Raw genomic sequence first — 19,126 nt, 5'->3', positions numbered from 1 at the left:
AGCCAGGTACATCTCTCCTTCTCCTGGGTTCCCAGAGTATTCTGGGCACTGTGACCTGCATATGGTATCTCCCATGTTGGACAGTGGGTCCCGCTTCATGGGGAGTCAGGTCTTATTCATTCTATATCCCCAGAGCACTCTGCAGAGTGTAGGTGCTCAGCTAAAGCCGGATTGAGCATGAAATTGAAGATGTCGCCTCCTCTTAAATGAAGGTCTGGCTCCACCCCAGGGCATGGAAGGTTGCGCAGACACTGGTCACTACGAGGAGCCGAGCTGGCCTCCGGTACCCTCCTAGAAGTAACCCAGGCAACACTGGCCGAGCCCCATGCAGATGGTGGGGAGCAGGTAAAAGGGACAGAATGGCATCTACCAGTGCACACTTTGTTCCCCTCACGTAAGCTGATTCCCATATGGGGCCAGCAGGGCAGTAAGGGTGCCTGTCAGTACTCCAAAAGTAACGCCAAGAGTTGTTCTGTGAAGAACTGACTATTTAGAAAATGCAGTCTCCTTCACTCTGGGCAGCTCCTCAACCTGATGCATGACACTCTGTGATCATCGCTTCATCACTTGCAAAGTTCCCTGTGAAATTAAGGCTGGGTCACAATTAATGACACCAGATGCTACATAGAAAGTAAGTCAAGATACAAAAGAAAACCGTTTATAAGAAAAAAAATCTTAGTTATAAGACTAATTCAAGGGTGAAGCTAATCAGCAGACCACTGAACTGCTATGGTTATTAGAGACAGGTAGAAAATACCAACTGCACTGGAAAAAGGATCCATCAGATGAAAGTACAAGAAAGCTCAGTGTGGATCAGAGGATGTGTCTTCCTGCCCGGAAGCTCACACGGTGGTTTCTATTGTTTCGATCACCTCCAGATCAGACTGCGATGGGGAGAGAAGGGTGCAGTCGTCCGGTTCCCAGCTGCTCTCTGGACTGTAATCTTCCTCTGAACTCAGTTCTGCTCCTTCTTCTGTGTCCTCATCACAGGATTCCACGTAGTGAGCCCCAATTGCATTGATCCCAGAGTCCTCAGAACTTGAGGGAGAAGAGCAGTGATCTATTTTTGGTGTATTACTCTCTTTTGAAATTAAGGCATCGTGTGCAGAGACCTCCTCAGGGCTCATTTTGTGAGAATGCGGTGCCGGCTGCTTCTGCACATAACACATCTTCCCATTGATACATTTAACCTGATAGTTGTCAATAAAGAGGTCTGAGATCACACAGTACCTTGGTGAATCAGGTGGGAGGGGAGGCTGGAAGACAGATGCAAATTTCAGAAAGTGTTCGGTGAGTGAGACTGAGATCTGAATGGTATTTGTGGGTTCCTGAGGCTTCGCAGGAATCTCCGTGCTCGGAAGCTGTTCCACGGGGGTCATAGGCTGATACACGTATTTGCCTGTGGGGAACACAACAAAGGTGTTCGAGATCTGAGAGCATTACACAAACTACAGTAACGCAGCCATAATGGTTGCTTTCTGAGGCCTTAGAATGTTGTTAAAAATATTTCAATGACATTTCGAAAGAAACTCGTCATAGAATCATTCCACATTGTTATAATCAATTAAAAACAGCATGGTACATAATTTCATGGCATTTTCATCTAAGAATCTCAATACACTTTACAAATCTTAATTTATATTTGAGTCTAATGCCTCTGAAGTAGGTGGTTGGATACTATAATCCTTATTTTATAGACAACTTTAAATGATTTACTCCTCGTTCTAGATAAAGAACGTCCATGATATAGTATAGTAAAAATACAAGTTGTAAAATAGTATAATACGATAAATTATAATTTCATTATTTTTAATAATTATATGATAATATACACATTCAGGAACTGGAGGAATACATGCCAATTTATTATCAGGATTACAGAAAACTTTGAATTTTTAAGCTTCTGTGTTTTAATCACAATATGTATACACATGTATTTAATAGGTAATGGCCTATAGCAGCGGTCCCTAACCTTTCCGGCACCAGGGACCACTGCTCCTATGAGAATCTAATGCCTGATGATCTGAGGTGGAGCTGAGGCGGTGATGCTAGAGTTGGAGATGGCTGCAAATACAGATGATGCTTCCCTCCTTCGCTTGCTGCTCACCTCCTGCTGTGTGGCCCAGTACCAGACTGGTACTGGTCCGTGGCCTGGGGGTTGGGGACCCCTGGCCGACAGGATTGAGCTGGCCACCCTCAATGGCTGGAGTAAGATGTAGGGTGTGAAATGATCTCTTTCGAGACCAAAGCTCATCAGTGGCCCAAGTAGGAGATGTTCTTCCTGACACCAACTCCACTGGCACCAAGCAACATGAGCCAAGCAGAAGCAAAGGCACAGGCAGGTGCAGGGGTGACCTGCTACCCATTTCTAGGAAACCAAGCAGCTTATCTACAAACCTTCCCCTCTGCTCTGAACCCTTGGGTTTCTCACATAGTTTACATGGAAGTGAACCCTAAATGAATCTGTTCCTGGTATGTCTTTTTCCTTCTCTTTGACTTCACTTAACGTTTAGCAAAGCCTCCCAAGTACCAAGTGCTAAGGAAACAGATACAGAGATGAGAATTACCTAGTCTGTGAGTCTAAAATGATTTCAAAATAGAAATATGAAAGGAAAACAAATCCTGAAAAACCCAGAGACAGTAGCACCAGCTTGGGTTTTTCCTAATGTAGTTATTTATCCATCAGTCTGTACTGTATCTTCTGCCTGTATTTATGACAGAGTTTTTAAACCTCAGCACTACTGGCATTTTGGACCAGACAATTCTTTGCTGTAGGGGCCTTCCTATGCAGTATAGGATGTTTAGCGGCATCCTTGACCTCTACCCACTAGATGCCAGTAGCGGCTCCTCCCCAGGCGTGACAATCAAAAATGTCTCCAGACATTGTCACATACCTCCTGTGGGGCAAAATCACCCTGGTTGAGAACCAATGACTTATGACATCCTCAGGAGCATCTCTTTGCAGGCAAATCACTCACTGGGCATGGCACCTGCTCCTGTTTATTTCTTGGTCAGACTGAAAATTCTAGAATAGGAATCATATTTGTAATAAAAACTACCTTAGATTGTTTAAGTAAATTAATTAAGTAGAACAGCAATTTCAAATCACAAATACTGCAACATCAGTAATCTATTAGACATCAAGTGTGCCTATATTTTTCACTTGTTTTTGTCTTCTGTACAAAAAAAGCAGGCTTAGATGCCCTTGTTTCTTTGTAATTAAATTACCTTAAAAATATGTTCAACTCCATTCTGGAGTAACACATAGAAAAGGTACATTTAAAACTGTGAGGACTCTGGGTTGCCAGGTCTGCTTCCAAGCCTAGGCATGTGTCATGTAAACCCTATGAAAATACAAGGGTGAAGAACCTGTCCTATCTGCCTGGGAAATGATGTTTAAAATATACCAGGCATCTTCATTTGTTACCTATAAAAAATGGGTACTACGCCTTGTCAGGCAGAGTTCTAATCAGGTAAAAGCTAACAGTTTAGCACGGTAGGACCTCTATTTCCAAGCATTACACACGGGCTCATCAACTGAAGGGAAAGAAGACAGACCCTCCAATCCACCAGCCCCAGGATTAGAGAAAGACATGTCCAGGCAGTGGACAGAGAAGGGACTTAGAGAACTTGGAGAACTACTCCATTCTGTCTACGGAGTGGTGAACAAAACATCTGGAACGGAGGTTTGGTCTTTTCTGTTCTTGACTGGTGGTTATTGAGCTCAGGAGACTGTGGATGGCAGGCACTGGAGAACTGCTTATTGCAGAATGCTAATTACATTTATTCCAGCCAAAGTGATCCCTGGTTTAGTGACCTGCTTGTCACAGCCATAGAAGGTTCCCGGCAATTGATCTTCAGATCCAGAGGGTTCTGGCTTTAGTCCAAAGACAGAGAGACTCTTAAAGTTTGACTCTGGGACTCTTCAAACCAACTCTCACTTAACCCCTTGCCCCACCTCCTCTTCCCTTCCTCTCCTTTGTGTTTCCTCATAATTGATTTCTGTGCTTTTTCGCTTCTCGGTTCTTCTCTTTCTCTAATCCTTTCTCCTCAAAAGCACCATTTTATTTCCTTGAAGTGTAGTGAAAGAAAGAGAAATGCAGCTGGGAGAGGAAAATGAATATTGTATTCCAGATTCCATAAGTTAACTTTCTATAAGTTAACCTACTAAATGTGCTTACTCAGAGCAAGAGAGACAGCCCCGATACCTGGTGATGTGGGACACAGATGCAAAGAGGAAAGCAGAGAAGAAAAATAGTAAAGATGGCCCGATGAGAAACAAGGTTTAGCAAACATTTTTCAAATATTATATACTATATTATTTGATTTGTTTATAAACACATAAATAATAAACTCCTCGAGCATTTAGTTTTGTAAAGAGTTCAGAGGGGTTAGTGCCTTGCTCCAATCTCTAATCACCTCTGTCCTCTGTGCATTGTGCTGTGAATCGATGTTCACAGTGATAGCCCTGAACCACCACAAGATCCTGAGTCATCAGAGAAATTCAATTATGTCCACTCTACTGCACTTACTAAGAGAATAAAATGAACTAACCTACTTCCGCAATAGCAAGGATTAAAACAAAGGGATTTTTGGACACAGCCAGGAAATTAAATAACTGCTATACTCTATTCTCTAAACGATCTTCTTAATTAAGGATTTACAACGTTACAAAAATAAATTCATGAGAACTTTTAAAACTTAAATCTCTAAAAGGAAAATATACTCAGAGTCTGGGCTTGGAGAAGAGCAAACTAGAGGTACAGTAAAAGAAGGATCCGGATACAATATTATCTGGCAATTCCACTTCTGGTTCTATGCCCCAAAGAACTGAAAAGCAGAGTCTCAAAGAGACAGTTGTATACCATGTTCATAGCAGCATTATTCACAAGAGCTGAAAGATGGAAGCAACCCAAGTGTCCATAATGAATGGATAAACAAGATGTGATGTGTACATACAATAGAATATTAGTCAGCCTTAAAGCATAAGGAAATCCATACTACAACATCAATGAACTCTGAGGACATTATTCTAAGTGAAATAAGCCAGTCATAAAAAAAAAAAAAAAAAAAAAATTCTGTGATTCCACTTATATGAGACAGCCAGAGTAGTCAAATTCTTAGACAGAAAAAATGGTGTTTGCCAGAGACTGGGGGAGAAGAGGGGATGGGAAGTAGCTGTTTAATGGGTATAGAGTTTCAGTTTTGCAGGATGAAAGGATTTCTGGGTGGTAGTGATGGGTGGTGGTGATGGTTGCACAACAATATGACTATATTAATACCACTAAACTGTACACTGAAAATGGTTATGATGGTAAATTTTATGTTATGTACATTTTACCATGATTTTTAAAATTAAAAAATTAATTAGTATAATTCACTATATTAATAGACTGAAAGGAAAACTTCATACAATTTTGAATATGTAAAGAATTCTTATAACTCCAAACAAGCCAGTTTTAAAGGGGTGTGGTTATACAAGGGCAATATGAGGAAGCCTTGTACTGACAGAAATGTTCTGTAACTTGACTGTATCGTTGTCAGTATCTTATGATATACAACTATAGTTGTCATGGGGGAAAAATAGGTAAAGGATATATGGGATCTCTATTTTTCTTTAATGCACTTTGGGTGGGAATGTAAAAACTGGTAGTCACTACTGGAAACAGTATGGAGTTTCCTCAAAAAATTAAAAATAGAACAACCATATGATCCAGCAATTCCACATCTGGATATTTATCCAAAGAAAATGAAAACATTAATTCAAAAAGATCTATGCACCCCACATTCACTGCAGCATTATTTACAATAGCCAAGATATGAAAACAACCTAAGTGTAACATCAATGGATAAGTGGATAAAGAAAATGTCATATATATACACAAAAGAATATTATTCAGCCATAAAAAAAAGAATGAAATACTGCCATTTGCGACAACATGGGTGGACCTTGAGGGCATTATGCTATGTGAAATAAGTCAGACAGAGAAAGACGGATACTATATGATTTCACCTATATGTGGAATTTATAAGAGCCAAGCTCATAGATATAAAGAACAGATTGGTGGTTGCCAGAGGTGGGGGGCGGGGTGGTGGGGTGGGGGTAGACAGAATGGGTGAAGGAAGTCAAAAGGTACAAACTTCCAGTTATAAAATAAATAAGTTGTGGGATGTAACGTATGGCATGGCAACTATAGTTAATATTGTGTTGCATTTGAAAGTTGCTAAGAGAGTAAATCTTAAAAGTTCTCATTGCAAGGAAAAAATATCTGTAACTATATATGGAGGCAGATGTTAACTAGACTTATGGTAATCGTTTTGATATACAAATATCAAAGCATTATGTTGTACAACTAAACTAATATAATGTTGTATGTCAATTATACCTCAATAAAAAAACAGCATGTGGATCTATAATTTTTCAAAATAAAATATATAATTTAAAACAATGAGAAAAAATATAGAAGTAATATACCCTTTTCAGTGCATTTTATCAGGAGGTACATGCTTTCGGTACATCTCATTACAGATGATAAGTTTGAACACTTGTTTAATGTGGTATTTGTCTAAGTTTCTCCACTGTAAAGTTAGTATTTTTCTCTTTGAAATTATGAAGTATCTTGTGAAGAGATACTTTGAAACTATGCAAATATCCTATTTCTCATCATACGGTCCACCTGCTAATTTTAGCATGCATAGGTGGACTTGGTCTACAAAAATCATTACTCTGGTGTTTGCCAGTGATTTCCTATTTCTATCATTCCTTCTATATTTATTAATTAGAAATCTATGTCAGCAAGAGCAGCTTCTTCTTCCTCTATTTATTCAATTATTTATTTATGTAACATTGACTCATAGAAATTTATTCTATTATATGGACTGTAACCTGTTACTATCATTATTTGTTTTATTCAGATTGTCCCAGATTTAGCTTTTAAGAGGTCCTTCAAGTTAGCACACATGTCCTTTCAACATGCCCCCATCCTGTTTTGAAGACTTCCTTATTTTCTGGCACCATGTTACTGGCTTATCTTGTACTTCCTCTTGCCCCAGTCCAGGAATCTGCCATTTCTCCAAGGATCCCTAGTTCCTTTTCTTAAGAACTCCTACACAATCTTAAGCTTGTTTTCAAAATATTCCTGTAAAGTAGAATCTTAGTTTGCTAATAACACATTCAATCGCTCACAAAACTCATTCATAGGAAAATGAAGACTAAATCTCATCACAGTACTTAACATCCATTTTTAAAATAATATAACATTTAAAATAAACTTCATGAGCCCATTAATTTATCTGGAATCTTTTACAAAGGAACTGAAATCACTTTCTTAGTAATGACACTGATTATACAATACTAAGATCATAAAAATCAATTGTGTTCAGTAAGTGAAAAATAAATTTCATATATCTTGTTTCTTTTCAGGAAACCTGGTTCAACACTTACAGCTATTTCTCAACTAAAGACCAATCAAAACCACTAAATAAGTAACTCCCATTATCCCTTTAAAGTCTTGGTTCATGATCTTTCTGATTGTTCTTCCCCTTTGGAGTTTCACAAGGGCTTATGACACACTAAAAAAGATTTACTTTCTCATTCTAGTTCTTTGGTTAAAAGAAAAAGAAGAGTTAATTACTTCCTCAAGCTCATTTATTAAGACAGGAGTCAGTTCTAGGACCCAGGCCTTGTGACATCTTGTGTTCTTCAGGAGGATATTCATTACTTCATTAAGAAGGTTTGGATAATGCTCTTAATTTACAGTGACATTCTCTGCCATTAACTTCAACTAAAACTCTAAGTTGTATCATAGTGTAAATACACAGCAGATACATTTCATTGAAGGCATTTTTTTGGTTGTAGAACACAAAGGGAAGAGAAAATATATATATAGAGAGAGAAAAAAAATAATTCAGATGCCCGGTTAAGTTACTAATATGCACCTTGTTGAATTTTTCTATTTTTTTTCTTAGGATCAGTTGTCATTTTGATTCTCTAAAAAGATCCTTTGGGGGGAAATAGCTTTTTGCTTTTACAGAGAGTTTTATGACTGTTAAATGTGTGTCCCCTTGACACATGTAGTACACTGCTCTCAGGGAATGCAAAGTAATTTTAAAATTAGCCTAAGCAAAATATAATTAAAAAGGTAAATCTACTGGAAAAAAAGTGAATGGCCTAAGGGAAATTGCATCCACAGTTCAGTTCTTTGATTTTATACAGTGAATCACAATTATGTTTATTTTATTCCCAAGGGCACTCATTATATTAAGAGTAATGTTAAATACTCTTATTCATCTATTTCTGCAATGTCCATTATTTACTAAGTTGAGTAGCATATCACAAATTAAAAGCAAAAGAACATACATTAATTATAATCAATATTTTTTTGTGGCCGTTCCCTCCACTCTGGCCCACTGGCAGTCAATATACCAATATTTTTGTACTTTGATCTATGAGAACATTAAAGTTCATATATTGCCCAATATGTTGAAGTCCCCAATCAGAAATTTATGCAAGATCCTAGTTTCTTCATTTTTCAAATTGTATAACCTTCTTTAGTGCAGTGGAGCATATTAATATAAAGCAAAGCCCCGGTGAGACAGAAAACCAGCAGCCTGGTTTATTTATTCATTTACCAAATATTTATTGACTATCTACAATGTTTATACTAGTAAATCAGATGCTGCGAGGAAATAAAAAGTAGTACAATATGTAGTCATGCTTCAAGGAACTATCAGATTGGGAGTAGAAGATAAAAATAAAAATAAGAGTTGAGTAAAACTATAAGAATATATACAAGGGTATTCTCCAAGAAGTGAAACACGATTTCAGCCTTCATTGGAGGATTCTACATGACTATTAAAAGATATGGACCTGTGGAGTAGCCATCAGAACCACTCCAGATCAGTTTCAGAGCAGGAATGTGTCAGTTGGGCATTCTGGGTTCAAAGAGTTGACCATGAGAGAAATGGAAGATAAAGTTTGTGAGGAAGATGGCAGCTGGATGGGGCTTAGAATGAAAGGCCAATGTATTCATGTTTTGGTAACAATGGTGAATCACTGGAGATTACTGAGGAGGTAAGTAAGAAGGATTTTAGAGACTTCGGTCTGGTAAAGATACGAAGATGGACTGGAAAGAGAAGAAATGGGGGTTAAGAGAAGGCTAGTTATGGATTTTTGAGCATCTTGTTCTGATCTAAAGTCACATGGCTGGGTAGAGAAAGATATACAGGGGTCACTCCTTGGATCTTGAGGTTTAAGGACAATGAGTGGGGAGTCAAATGCACCTGGATTTGAATCCCAGCTATGCTTATTAGCTGTTTCACTTTTATCCAATTGTTAATATTCCTATCTTTTCTGTTTCCTCAGGTGTTAAAGTGTTTAGTGGTATCTACCTTTTAAAGCATTAACTTTTAAAGCGAACCACAAAGAAAAATAGGCAAGAAATGACAGGAAGAAAAAGCAAAACCGATGATTGGAAATTACATGTGGAATGTGTGATTTGGACGGAGGTGGAGGAGGGGAAGGGGTGTCAAGAATGACAATCCCTGAGAAAGTGATGATATGTGATACATGTTGTCCTAGAACTGAGTGGGCGTTAATCAGGCAAAGGGGAAGAGCCAGAGCAGCTGGAAAATGTTAAGCAAGAAGGAGAATGGTAAGGGACGAGGTAGTGGGGGCCAGACCTTGCAGGGCCCCAGAGGCCACGTTAAGGATTGGGAATTTTCTCTTATGCAGTAGAAAGACATTGCACAGTTTTAAGGGGAGGGTGACACGACTAGCTTTGCTCTTCTACTCACTTCCATTTCTGTCTGTTCCTCTCACAGTTCGAGCACAGATAAACCTAATCTGAAACACTAAACAGTCTCCAACAACCAGGCTATCACCCCTCCCCCACTTTCACGCTCAGATGTGGACTTAAGTTGAATCAATGAGAGAGGGAATGGAAGAGGTGGAAGAAAGTACTATGGAGCAAACTGTCCTGAGCAGGAACCCTTCACTGACAGACTTCTACAATCCACACTGCTCTGAGCACTTTCTGACAACCTGAAGTATGAACAGCTGGTACAGTGAGACCTGCCTTAAAAATAACATTTCTAAAAGTACCATAAACCAACAATAGAGAAAGTACTCACCACACTTGCCAGTTTATAGCAGACAATCTGAAGAGAGATGTAACGAAGGCTCTATACTTTTAAAACCATGTTTAGTCCTACCTGAAACCAAGTCAACTGGTTTAAGAGAACGATACATGCAACAACTCTTGTGTATTTTAACAACTAGGCGGAAAAGAAGTGTAAAATGCATCCCTCTTACAATCCAGTCTGGGTCACACAAACATCCATAAACACAAGAGGAAAGACAAGTAGTATGCTGTGGCGTGTACATTATACATGGTGTAGGAGCTCAGAGTAAAGGAGGGCTGGAAGGGCTTACAAAAGGCTCTGAGGAAAATATGACATGTAAACTGAAGAAGAGCTAGGACTCAGGCAAAAGAAAGTGAAGCGGCATGCCTTGGGCTAAAATCCAGAGATAGAAGTATGGGATGTCTAAGGGGTGGTGGAGTGACCAGCCTGACTGAAACAGGGAGACTGGATACAGTTTGAGCCACTCAGATGAACAAACTGGCACAATGACACACATGGAACTTGGAGACACAGACAATTCCAGTTGAGAAAGAACCCATTCTATGACCAGAGTTAAGAAACATTCTGAGAAGTCTGGCTAAAAAAAAAAAAAATTAAAAAAAAAAAAAAAAAAAAAAAGGCAGAGAATGAGAACTCTGTCAAGCCTGCAGTTCCTTTTAAGTGGCCAAATAAGGGTTTCACGGAGCGAATATATCTACCTCTTTCCACTCAATCTGGAAAGTCCTACTTATTCACCAAGAGCTTTTCTGCAGAGCTGGTTTTAATATAGTAATTGGTTAGAAAAGGGAAAGCTGAGGGAGTCCTCGCTTAAGGATGGGTCACTGGGAGTAAGATGAAGCATGAAAACCATATGTTCAGAAAGAAAAAGATGCTTGCTGACAGAGCACAGAGACTCAACCAGTATATACTAAGTGTCTGCACTCTGCAGACACAGGAAAACACCGAGAAAAGCTTGATGGAGGGAAAGAGGCATAAATGGGAAAATGGCTGATTATGGATCATTACATGGTGAGAAAGCTGTATGAGTACCATCGGTTTTTAGCTGAAGATTGATGAGGATGATGATAATGTTCAAGATGATGATAATGATGATATGATGATGATGATGTCATTACCTTTGATTTCTTTTAATAAGTCTTGACCTTATGGGCACTTTATAAGACCATCTCGGCCTCCTGCCTTTCTCTGCAAAAATCAACAGTGCATGGGCTGAGTTATCAGACTGAACAACAGATTTCTAAAACTGCAGTTAGAAAAAACTCTGAGAGCAGAGAAACTCCCAATGGGAGGCAGCACAAGTGGAAATTAGAACATGATGACTCTGGCATAGTTTTCTGCCATTCCACTAGCACACAGCCATATATTTCTACAGACCCCAAATAAGTATTAGCAGTCATTAATTCAATAGACAGACATTCCTGACAAAGCTAAGGGAAACAGTGTAAGATATCTGTTACATTTATTTATTGATCTGGGGATGAAAAGTTCAGAAATTCACAAGGAAAGGATGCTAACCAGCCAACCTGATCTAAAAAAAGTAAGATCTTGAAGCATCTAAAGAATCTGTGCTTAGCATAGGGGCTCAGTAGGGACTCAGTCATTGTTTACAGAATCTTTTTAAATGTATCTTTGTTAAAAGTTATTTTTGCAGGAAACCATGCCTGTACATTATTCAGGAACCTCATTTTCAAATTTATACAAACCAACATAGTATTCTGGAACTTTTTAATAAATTAGTCACAATAATAAAACACATTCTAAGTATCAATGAAATGCACTTTAAAACCAAATTATTGATATTTATATTTTCCAGTGTAAGAAAATATATTCCTCATGTTTTTTGTTTACTCGATTGTAATAATTACCTCTCATTTCTCTTAGACCTATGGTTAGGATAGCCAATTTCGAAATCAGTGCCATTGGAAAATCCAAAGAGTTAGGGATAAGAAGTAACAAATTTAGTATTGACAGCTAAATAGCGTCTCTACTTAATTATCCACTTAACTACGCCTGAACGGGGACAAGGAGGCTCAGATGATGGTACTCTGTCCTTCAATTACCTCTTTGTCACAATGATTGGTTTGTAAAATATATGGAAGGAGTCACTCCACAGTTGACACTAAACAGTAAAGAGGGGGTTAGAAAGGGTCCAGATTACAATGAGACTATAAATATGCTAGTTATCAATTTGTTGCCTTTCGACTCCGAATTTTTCCTTCATTATGTGTTCTACCATAGCGAACAAACTTCCTTTAAGCATGCAATGCAGTGAGCCTGATGGTGTTTTCTCAGTAGAGAACACTGGAGGGACACTGCAGGAAAAGACGACTCTTCTGCTGTGTCTGGCACATGTGAGGAGTCAACGGATATGGAAATCTATTAGATCTCTGCCCCGACCAAGCACCTAGATTATGTGGTTCCTTGGAAACCCTGCAATCCTGGCCTGGCCTAGTGATATCTGTGGCCCTCTCCACCCAGAACCAACCTTCCCAAGGCCTTCTGCCTACATTATTCTCTCCTGCCCATCAAGCCTCTGCCCCCCTATACACCTACACCCTTAACTGCTAATTGCCCATGCCTTCCCTGCACTCCAGAGGGCTGCTTCCTGCTTGTCAAGCAACTGCAGACCAGTACAGCCTTAGCAAAGTAGCAAACTTCTCCACTAAGTGTGGGCTGAATACACTTTCTCCAACAAGGTCTGAACTCCAGCCTTGGAGAGGGGTCCTCCTTCCACCTTTATCCTTCCTGGGTATTCTTCCTCAACCCTAGGGAACCATATAGTGTTTCCTTATATCTTATAGTCACTTATTTCTTAGAGTGTAATAACGTTATATTAAACTTCCTCTCTGTGTAATCTACTGTACGGTTTCTATCTCTTGATTAGACTCACACTGATTTAATGACCAAGGTCAAGGTGTGGGATTTCCTGTAGGTGGTACTTTCCTGATTTGTCTACTGAGAAAATATAAGCATTACATTAAGAAATTAAGTCATTTATATATTTCGAATCTAGACTAATAGATCTAAATGTTATGTCTTAAAATACCAATAATTCTTTAGATGTTTAAAACTGGACAAACCGATAAACAATTAAGTTTAATATTATTAGTGGAGGATTTTAGAAAAATATGTTCTAAAACTTATTTTTAAAAGAACATTGTGTTTGCTACCTGACTATTACTATGTCAATAATGTCAAAAGAAAAAACTAAGAAAAACAAAGAGAGCTTATTGAATACCCTTGAGTATTCTCCTCCAAAAAATGATATAAAACTATTGAACTAAAAGTCCTTTCCCTGAAAAAACAACCAGGAAAACAAATCAGAACCAGCCTTCATAAAAGACCAATATATGTTCATCTTAATTCCAGACTGAAAAAATTCAGCAGGTAGGTTAAGAGTAACATTCAGTAGCTTTATGAATGAAAGCAGAGCATCGTGGTGGGCAAAGCATAGTACAACTCTTTTCCCTAGGATACAATCGCTTAGGAAAAGAACAATGGAGAGAGACAAGAAGGAAGCACCTCTGCCTGTGAAGCATAGCATGTGGAACGAAAACGGTAGAACAGATCACTGCAGAAAAGAAATCCTGATTCTGGACAAAACTGGAGCAGCATGTAGGAACAGCATGTAAAATAAACCTAAGACATTCAGAACTGTGATGGGCACTGTGGGAGCTTTATACCTATTTGCCCACATTGCTAATTTATGGCTACCACAGCAGATCCCTGTATGGTTTTAGCCTGCTGGTTCATCAATGAGATTTGGTAATATGATAATGCAGATTTTCAAGGCCAACTGAGATTTCTATGGGTTTGATGAGTTTTTTAATTATCATTTGAAAACATTAAGGAAAAAAGGTAACACAAGCACAAGTATGATCCCTGTAGAGAAACAAAGCCACAGGCCTTCAGGAGACAGGTTGTGATTAAAAAAACAAAAATTACTCCCACGGACACCAGCCCCACAGTAAAGATGAAGCATGTCCAGGTGCAGTAGTTCCTGTGTGCCTGGGCTAATCTAAGCAAATAAAAGCATCCTGGAAATTGTCTAACTGTGCAGATGGCTGGCTCAGAGAGATCCCCAGCTGTTCTTGAAAGAAGCATACCAATTGTGAAATTTTTTTTTAATGTTGCTAATAAAGAACCAAATAAGATTTCGGTGAATCCTCTGCAGATCATGAACCTAAAATGTCAGGTGAGATCTTCTCGGTGGTTTCAGACAAAGAGATTAATGATGCTTTTATTGTTTCTGTCTGGAATAGTAGCAGGCCACACTCTTTTCAAATCAAATATTTCCTAGAGTTCACTGATTAATGCTAATAATTCATAATATCTATAGTTTTCCCAGAAAACCTCAAAGGATTATAAAATGATGTGAAGACAGAAAGATTTTCCTTTATAGTAAACATTTTTATGAACCCATACAGGGGAAAAAAAAAAAAAGATATACTCATATATTTTACTGCCTGTGGAAACTAATTTCAAAACTACTCAAAACTATTTTACTGCTTGATGGATGTGATGGTTAATTTTGTCAACTTGGAGAGTGTTCTGGATGAGACTAACATTTAAATTGGTGAACTCTGGGTAAAGCAGATTGTCCTCCATAATGTTAATGGGCCTCATCCAATCAGTCGAAGGCTTAATAGAACAAAAAGAACCCGTCTGAACAGGAGGGAATTCTCCAATAGACTGTCTTTGGATTGCATCTACACCATTGACTCTCCTGGGTCTCTAGCCTGCCAGCCCACACTGCAGATTTTGGTTTGCCAGCCTGCATAATTGTGTGAGCTAATTCCTTATAATAAATCTCTTTCTATACATACATACATACATACATACATACATACATACATACATACAACCTATTAGTTCTGTTTCTCTGCAGAACCATAACTAATATAGTTGGACTCATTTCACTGGCAATGGTGATAAGATATTGCCATGGTAATATAATCATATATATAACTTCCACTAATTGGGAAAAATATTTCCAACTCTGTAGTCCACTGCCTTATTCCTTGATGAGACAACTCCAAAAAGAGATATTCTACCTCATCTTCAACTGTTCCTCAGGCCAGCTGGAAAGAAGCAGCACTGAGAAGTCCCCAACTTCCTTCTGTTAAGGGCAAACATGCATGTGTATTATATTTTTTAAATTTATTAGATTATATAGCTATATCTAGTCTGATGCCCCTATAACAAAATGATGGAATTCACATACATCAATGAGTTATTTTTTTTTAGATATTTCTGTCAGGTTTTCTAATAAATATCGCCAGCAGGACTTTTTCCCACCTGCTTTGGTTTCCGATACTTTAGCTTCTTAAATATTTTAAAATATTGATTTTTTTTTCTGACATTATTCTTTATGCAATTTCATTCTGGTTGTGACCATGAATAAAGACAAACTGCATTCTGAGTCTTCTGTTCCAATTCAATGTTGCAAAATCAAACTAAAAATGTTAAAAGCCTCAGATATTGAGTTATTTCATTTATTTTCATTTCCTTTAGGTATTTTCAGTTTTAATACTGGGTTTCATATGATTCTGGTCCAAATTTCGCATCCCCTTTCTAGTTACTTGATGCCTATATATCCCAGGATCATCATTGGAAAATAGCTGTCATTCCTCTCTTAGATCATAGTCGAAAAAGAACAAATACAATACAGTGTGATGTGATAAATGTTGTTAACAGGATGACATACAGAATACAGAGGAAGAGCAGAGAAACAGGAGAGGAATAGACCACAGGAGTCAGTAAATACTTGTAAAAGGTGATGCTTGAGCTGTCTAGTGGCTAGAAACTTGGTGGGGCTGGAAAAGGTCACATCAAGCAGACAGTGTGATGTGTAAAAACACAGGAGTGCATAACAGCAAAAGTTTTCAGAAAATTAAAGCACTTTATTATGGCTGGAGTAAGTGTAAGAAGGAAGATTCCGAAGAAATGAGCAGAGGCCGCAAAAGGCTGTGTATGTCATGCTATATACACAGATTTTATCCAGAAGATAATGGGAAATCATTGAAGGATCTTAAGTGAAGAGGAAAAGGGTCAGAACATATTTTTGTTTTAAAAATACCACTCTGTCAATAATATAAAAGAAAAATGAAAGGGTCAAGAAAACAGGAAACTACACTTAGGTTGTAGGAGAGAAATGAGTAAGAGCCTAAATAAAGGCAATAACAAAAGAGAAAGTTAGAAAGGGATAAGTTCTTAAGGCTTGATAATTTGATACGTAAAGTAAGGGAGAAGGAAGGGCCAAAGGTGATTTCCAGGTTTCTAGTTTGAACAAGATAACAACAAAAACCCAGACAAAATATGTGAAAGAATGGTTTTCAAGACACTGAACATTAGAGAACAAAGAAACAATTACCCCTGAAGACAGAAAACAAAATAGGCAAGCCTTACAAGTTCTCAAACTTACTGCCATGAAACAATTTCCTGGCCACAGTGAAGGGGAGGGTAGGAAAAGCCTCATAAAATACTCTCATAGCTACAAAAACAAAGCTGAAAGTCCAGGGAGACTAAGAAAACTAGAATACCATAGAGGAGAGGGTGCAGGGAGAAACACAGAGATCTACACAGTCTCCTTGAGTATTCAATAGCATACAGATGAATACATACATATGAGGACACTACTGAAGGCCAGGAAAACATTGAAAAAGATTACAGGGAATAGTGCCCGCCACTCACACAGAGCTGGTCTCCCCAGGTAGATGAGAAAAACTTATAATTTACTGGGCATTGAGGACAGGACTCAGGAAGATCTTATCTAGAGCAAGAGAAAAATTAGTCCTACAGTGAGCGCTGTTCTTGAACTACCTAAAAAATCATAAAACAAAACCTGAAAGGATCAAACCATTTCCAATTAACTACATCCCAGATATAGGTCAAGAATGTTTACAGGAATACAAAAATGTCCAATAACCAATAAGATAAAATTTACGATGCTGGCAACCAATCAAAGGTTATCATATATATCAAATAAGGAGGAAAATACAACCTATAATGTGAAAAACATCAATCAATTGAAATCCATTCAGAACTAACACAGATATTGAAATCAGTAGAGACACTAAAACAATCATTATAACTGTACTCCATGTGTTCAACATATTAAGTAGGTGCTGGGACAACTGGATATCCACATACAAAGAAGTTAGACCCCTATCATACAACCTGTATGAAAACTAACTCAAAATATATCATAGACCTAAATTTAAGAGGTAAAGATTTAACCATGGGATAAATCTTTGTGACTTTGAATTTGGCAATGTTTTGTTAGAGATGACACTAAAAGCACAGGCAACGAAAGAAAAAAAATAAATTGAATTGCATCAAAATCAAAAACTTTTGTGCTTCAGGAAAGTGATGGTTGTACAACCCTGTGAATATAATAAAAAACACTGATTGTACATCTTAAAAAGGTAAATTTTATGGCATGTAAATTATATCTCAATTTTTTAAAAAGCAAAATTAAACAGAACACAGAAAAAACATTAGTTCCATCCATAACCTAGGGTGTCTCAAACAATCTGTCATAATAATCCTTTGGTTATTGTTTGTTTTTATTAATTTTCGATCTATTGCAGACACTTTTGTAAAATCCAATAGAAATGAATCTCTAGAATGTAAAATGTAAAAAAGATACAAAATACAAGCCTACATTTAAAAAATTGGATTCATTTAATATGAAATTATTCAAAAAAAATAGTGATAAGAGAAAATATCTTTTAATGTTGCCAGAGTAAAACATGCAGAGGAACAAAGATAGGAATGACAACAGATTTCTTGTTTAAAACATGCAAGCAATGACCAATGGAACAATATTTTTTAAGTACTGTCGACCTAAAATTCTATACCCAGAGAAAATATCTTTCAAAAGTCAAGAATAAAGATATTTTCGGACATGTAAAAGTTGAAAGAATTCATTACTAGATCTGCATTTAAAAAAAAAAAAATTGAAGTCCTTCAGGAGGAAGGAAAATAATACCAGATGGAAATCTAGATTTTCACAAAGAATGAAGAAGACTAGAAATAGAAGCTATATGGATAAATATATTCTTTAAATTCTTATTTTTTGAAAACTTATTAAAAGATAAATGACTATATGAATAAAAACAATGTATTATGGAATTTGTAACATGTGTAAAAGTAATATGCATGACAACAACAGCATAAAGGCCAGAAAGGGAGAAATGGAAGTATACTATCGCAGGGTTCCTAAACTATGTATAATGTGATATATCACTCGAAGGTAGACTATGATACGTTTAATACTTTAAACCCTAAAGCAACCACTAAATTAACAAAGAATCACTGCTAATTAACCAACAAAGGAAATGAAATGGAATCAAAAATTTCTCAGTTAAAAGGAGACAAAAGAGAGAAAAAGGAACAAAGAACAGAGAATAAAAATAGCAAGATGACACTCTTAAACCTAAACATCAAATTGGATAAAAGAAAGACCCAATTCTATGTTGTCTAAAAATATGCATTTCAAATAGAAAGACAAAGGTTAAAAGTAAAGGAATATAATTAACACTAATCAAAAAAAAAAATCTAGAGTGGCTATATTAATATTAGACAAAGTAAAAAATATTATCTGGGATTTTAAACAAGTCATTTCACAATGATAACAGGGTCAATTAATTATAAGGACATAACAGTTTTAAACGTTTATGTTCTTAATAACAGAGTTTCAAAATATTTGAAGCAAAAACTGACAGGACTTCAAAGAGAGAGAGGCAAAACAACAAATATAATCAAAGATTTCCATAGCTCTCTATCAATAAGTGAGAGAACAAGCAGAAGGAAATCAATAAGGACAGAGTAGAAATAACTAAACTATCCACCAACATGACTTCATTGACCTTTCAGAACATTCCACCCAACAACAGCAGAATACACATTCTTCTCAGGTGTACATGAAACATTTACCAAGACAGACCATATTCTGGGCCATAAATCCAGCCTCAATAAA

The 19,126-nt window shown here is 37.3% G+C and overlaps 1 protein-coding gene across 1 annotated transcript in view; it reads right to left on the bottom strand.

The window, feature by feature from the left end:
• Positions 1–6: 6 nt before the first annotated feature.
• The window catches only part of CUNH3orf70 (chromosome unknown C3orf70 homolog), a 56,330-nt gene continuing 37,210 nt past the window's right edge, over positions 7–19,126 (bottom strand). Inside the window, exon 2 of the mRNA XM_011382192.2 lies at positions 7–1,399. Coding sequence (XP_011380494.1) covers positions 843–1,399 — 557 coding nt within the window. The 3' untranslated portion in view covers positions 7–842. The remainder of the gene's footprint in view (positions 1,400–19,126) is intronic.

This window comes from Pteropus vampyrus, unplaced genomic scaffold, assembly GCF_000151845.1.
Source record: "Pteropus vampyrus isolate Shadow unplaced genomic scaffold, Pvam_2.0 Scaffold14, whole genome shotgun sequence".
Lineage (NCBI taxonomy): Eukaryota > Metazoa > Chordata > Mammalia > Chiroptera > Pteropodidae > Pteropus > Pteropus vampyrus.
The sequence above is the reverse complement of the archived record's forward strand: the minus strand, read 5'-3'. Positions and strand labels throughout refer to the sequence as shown.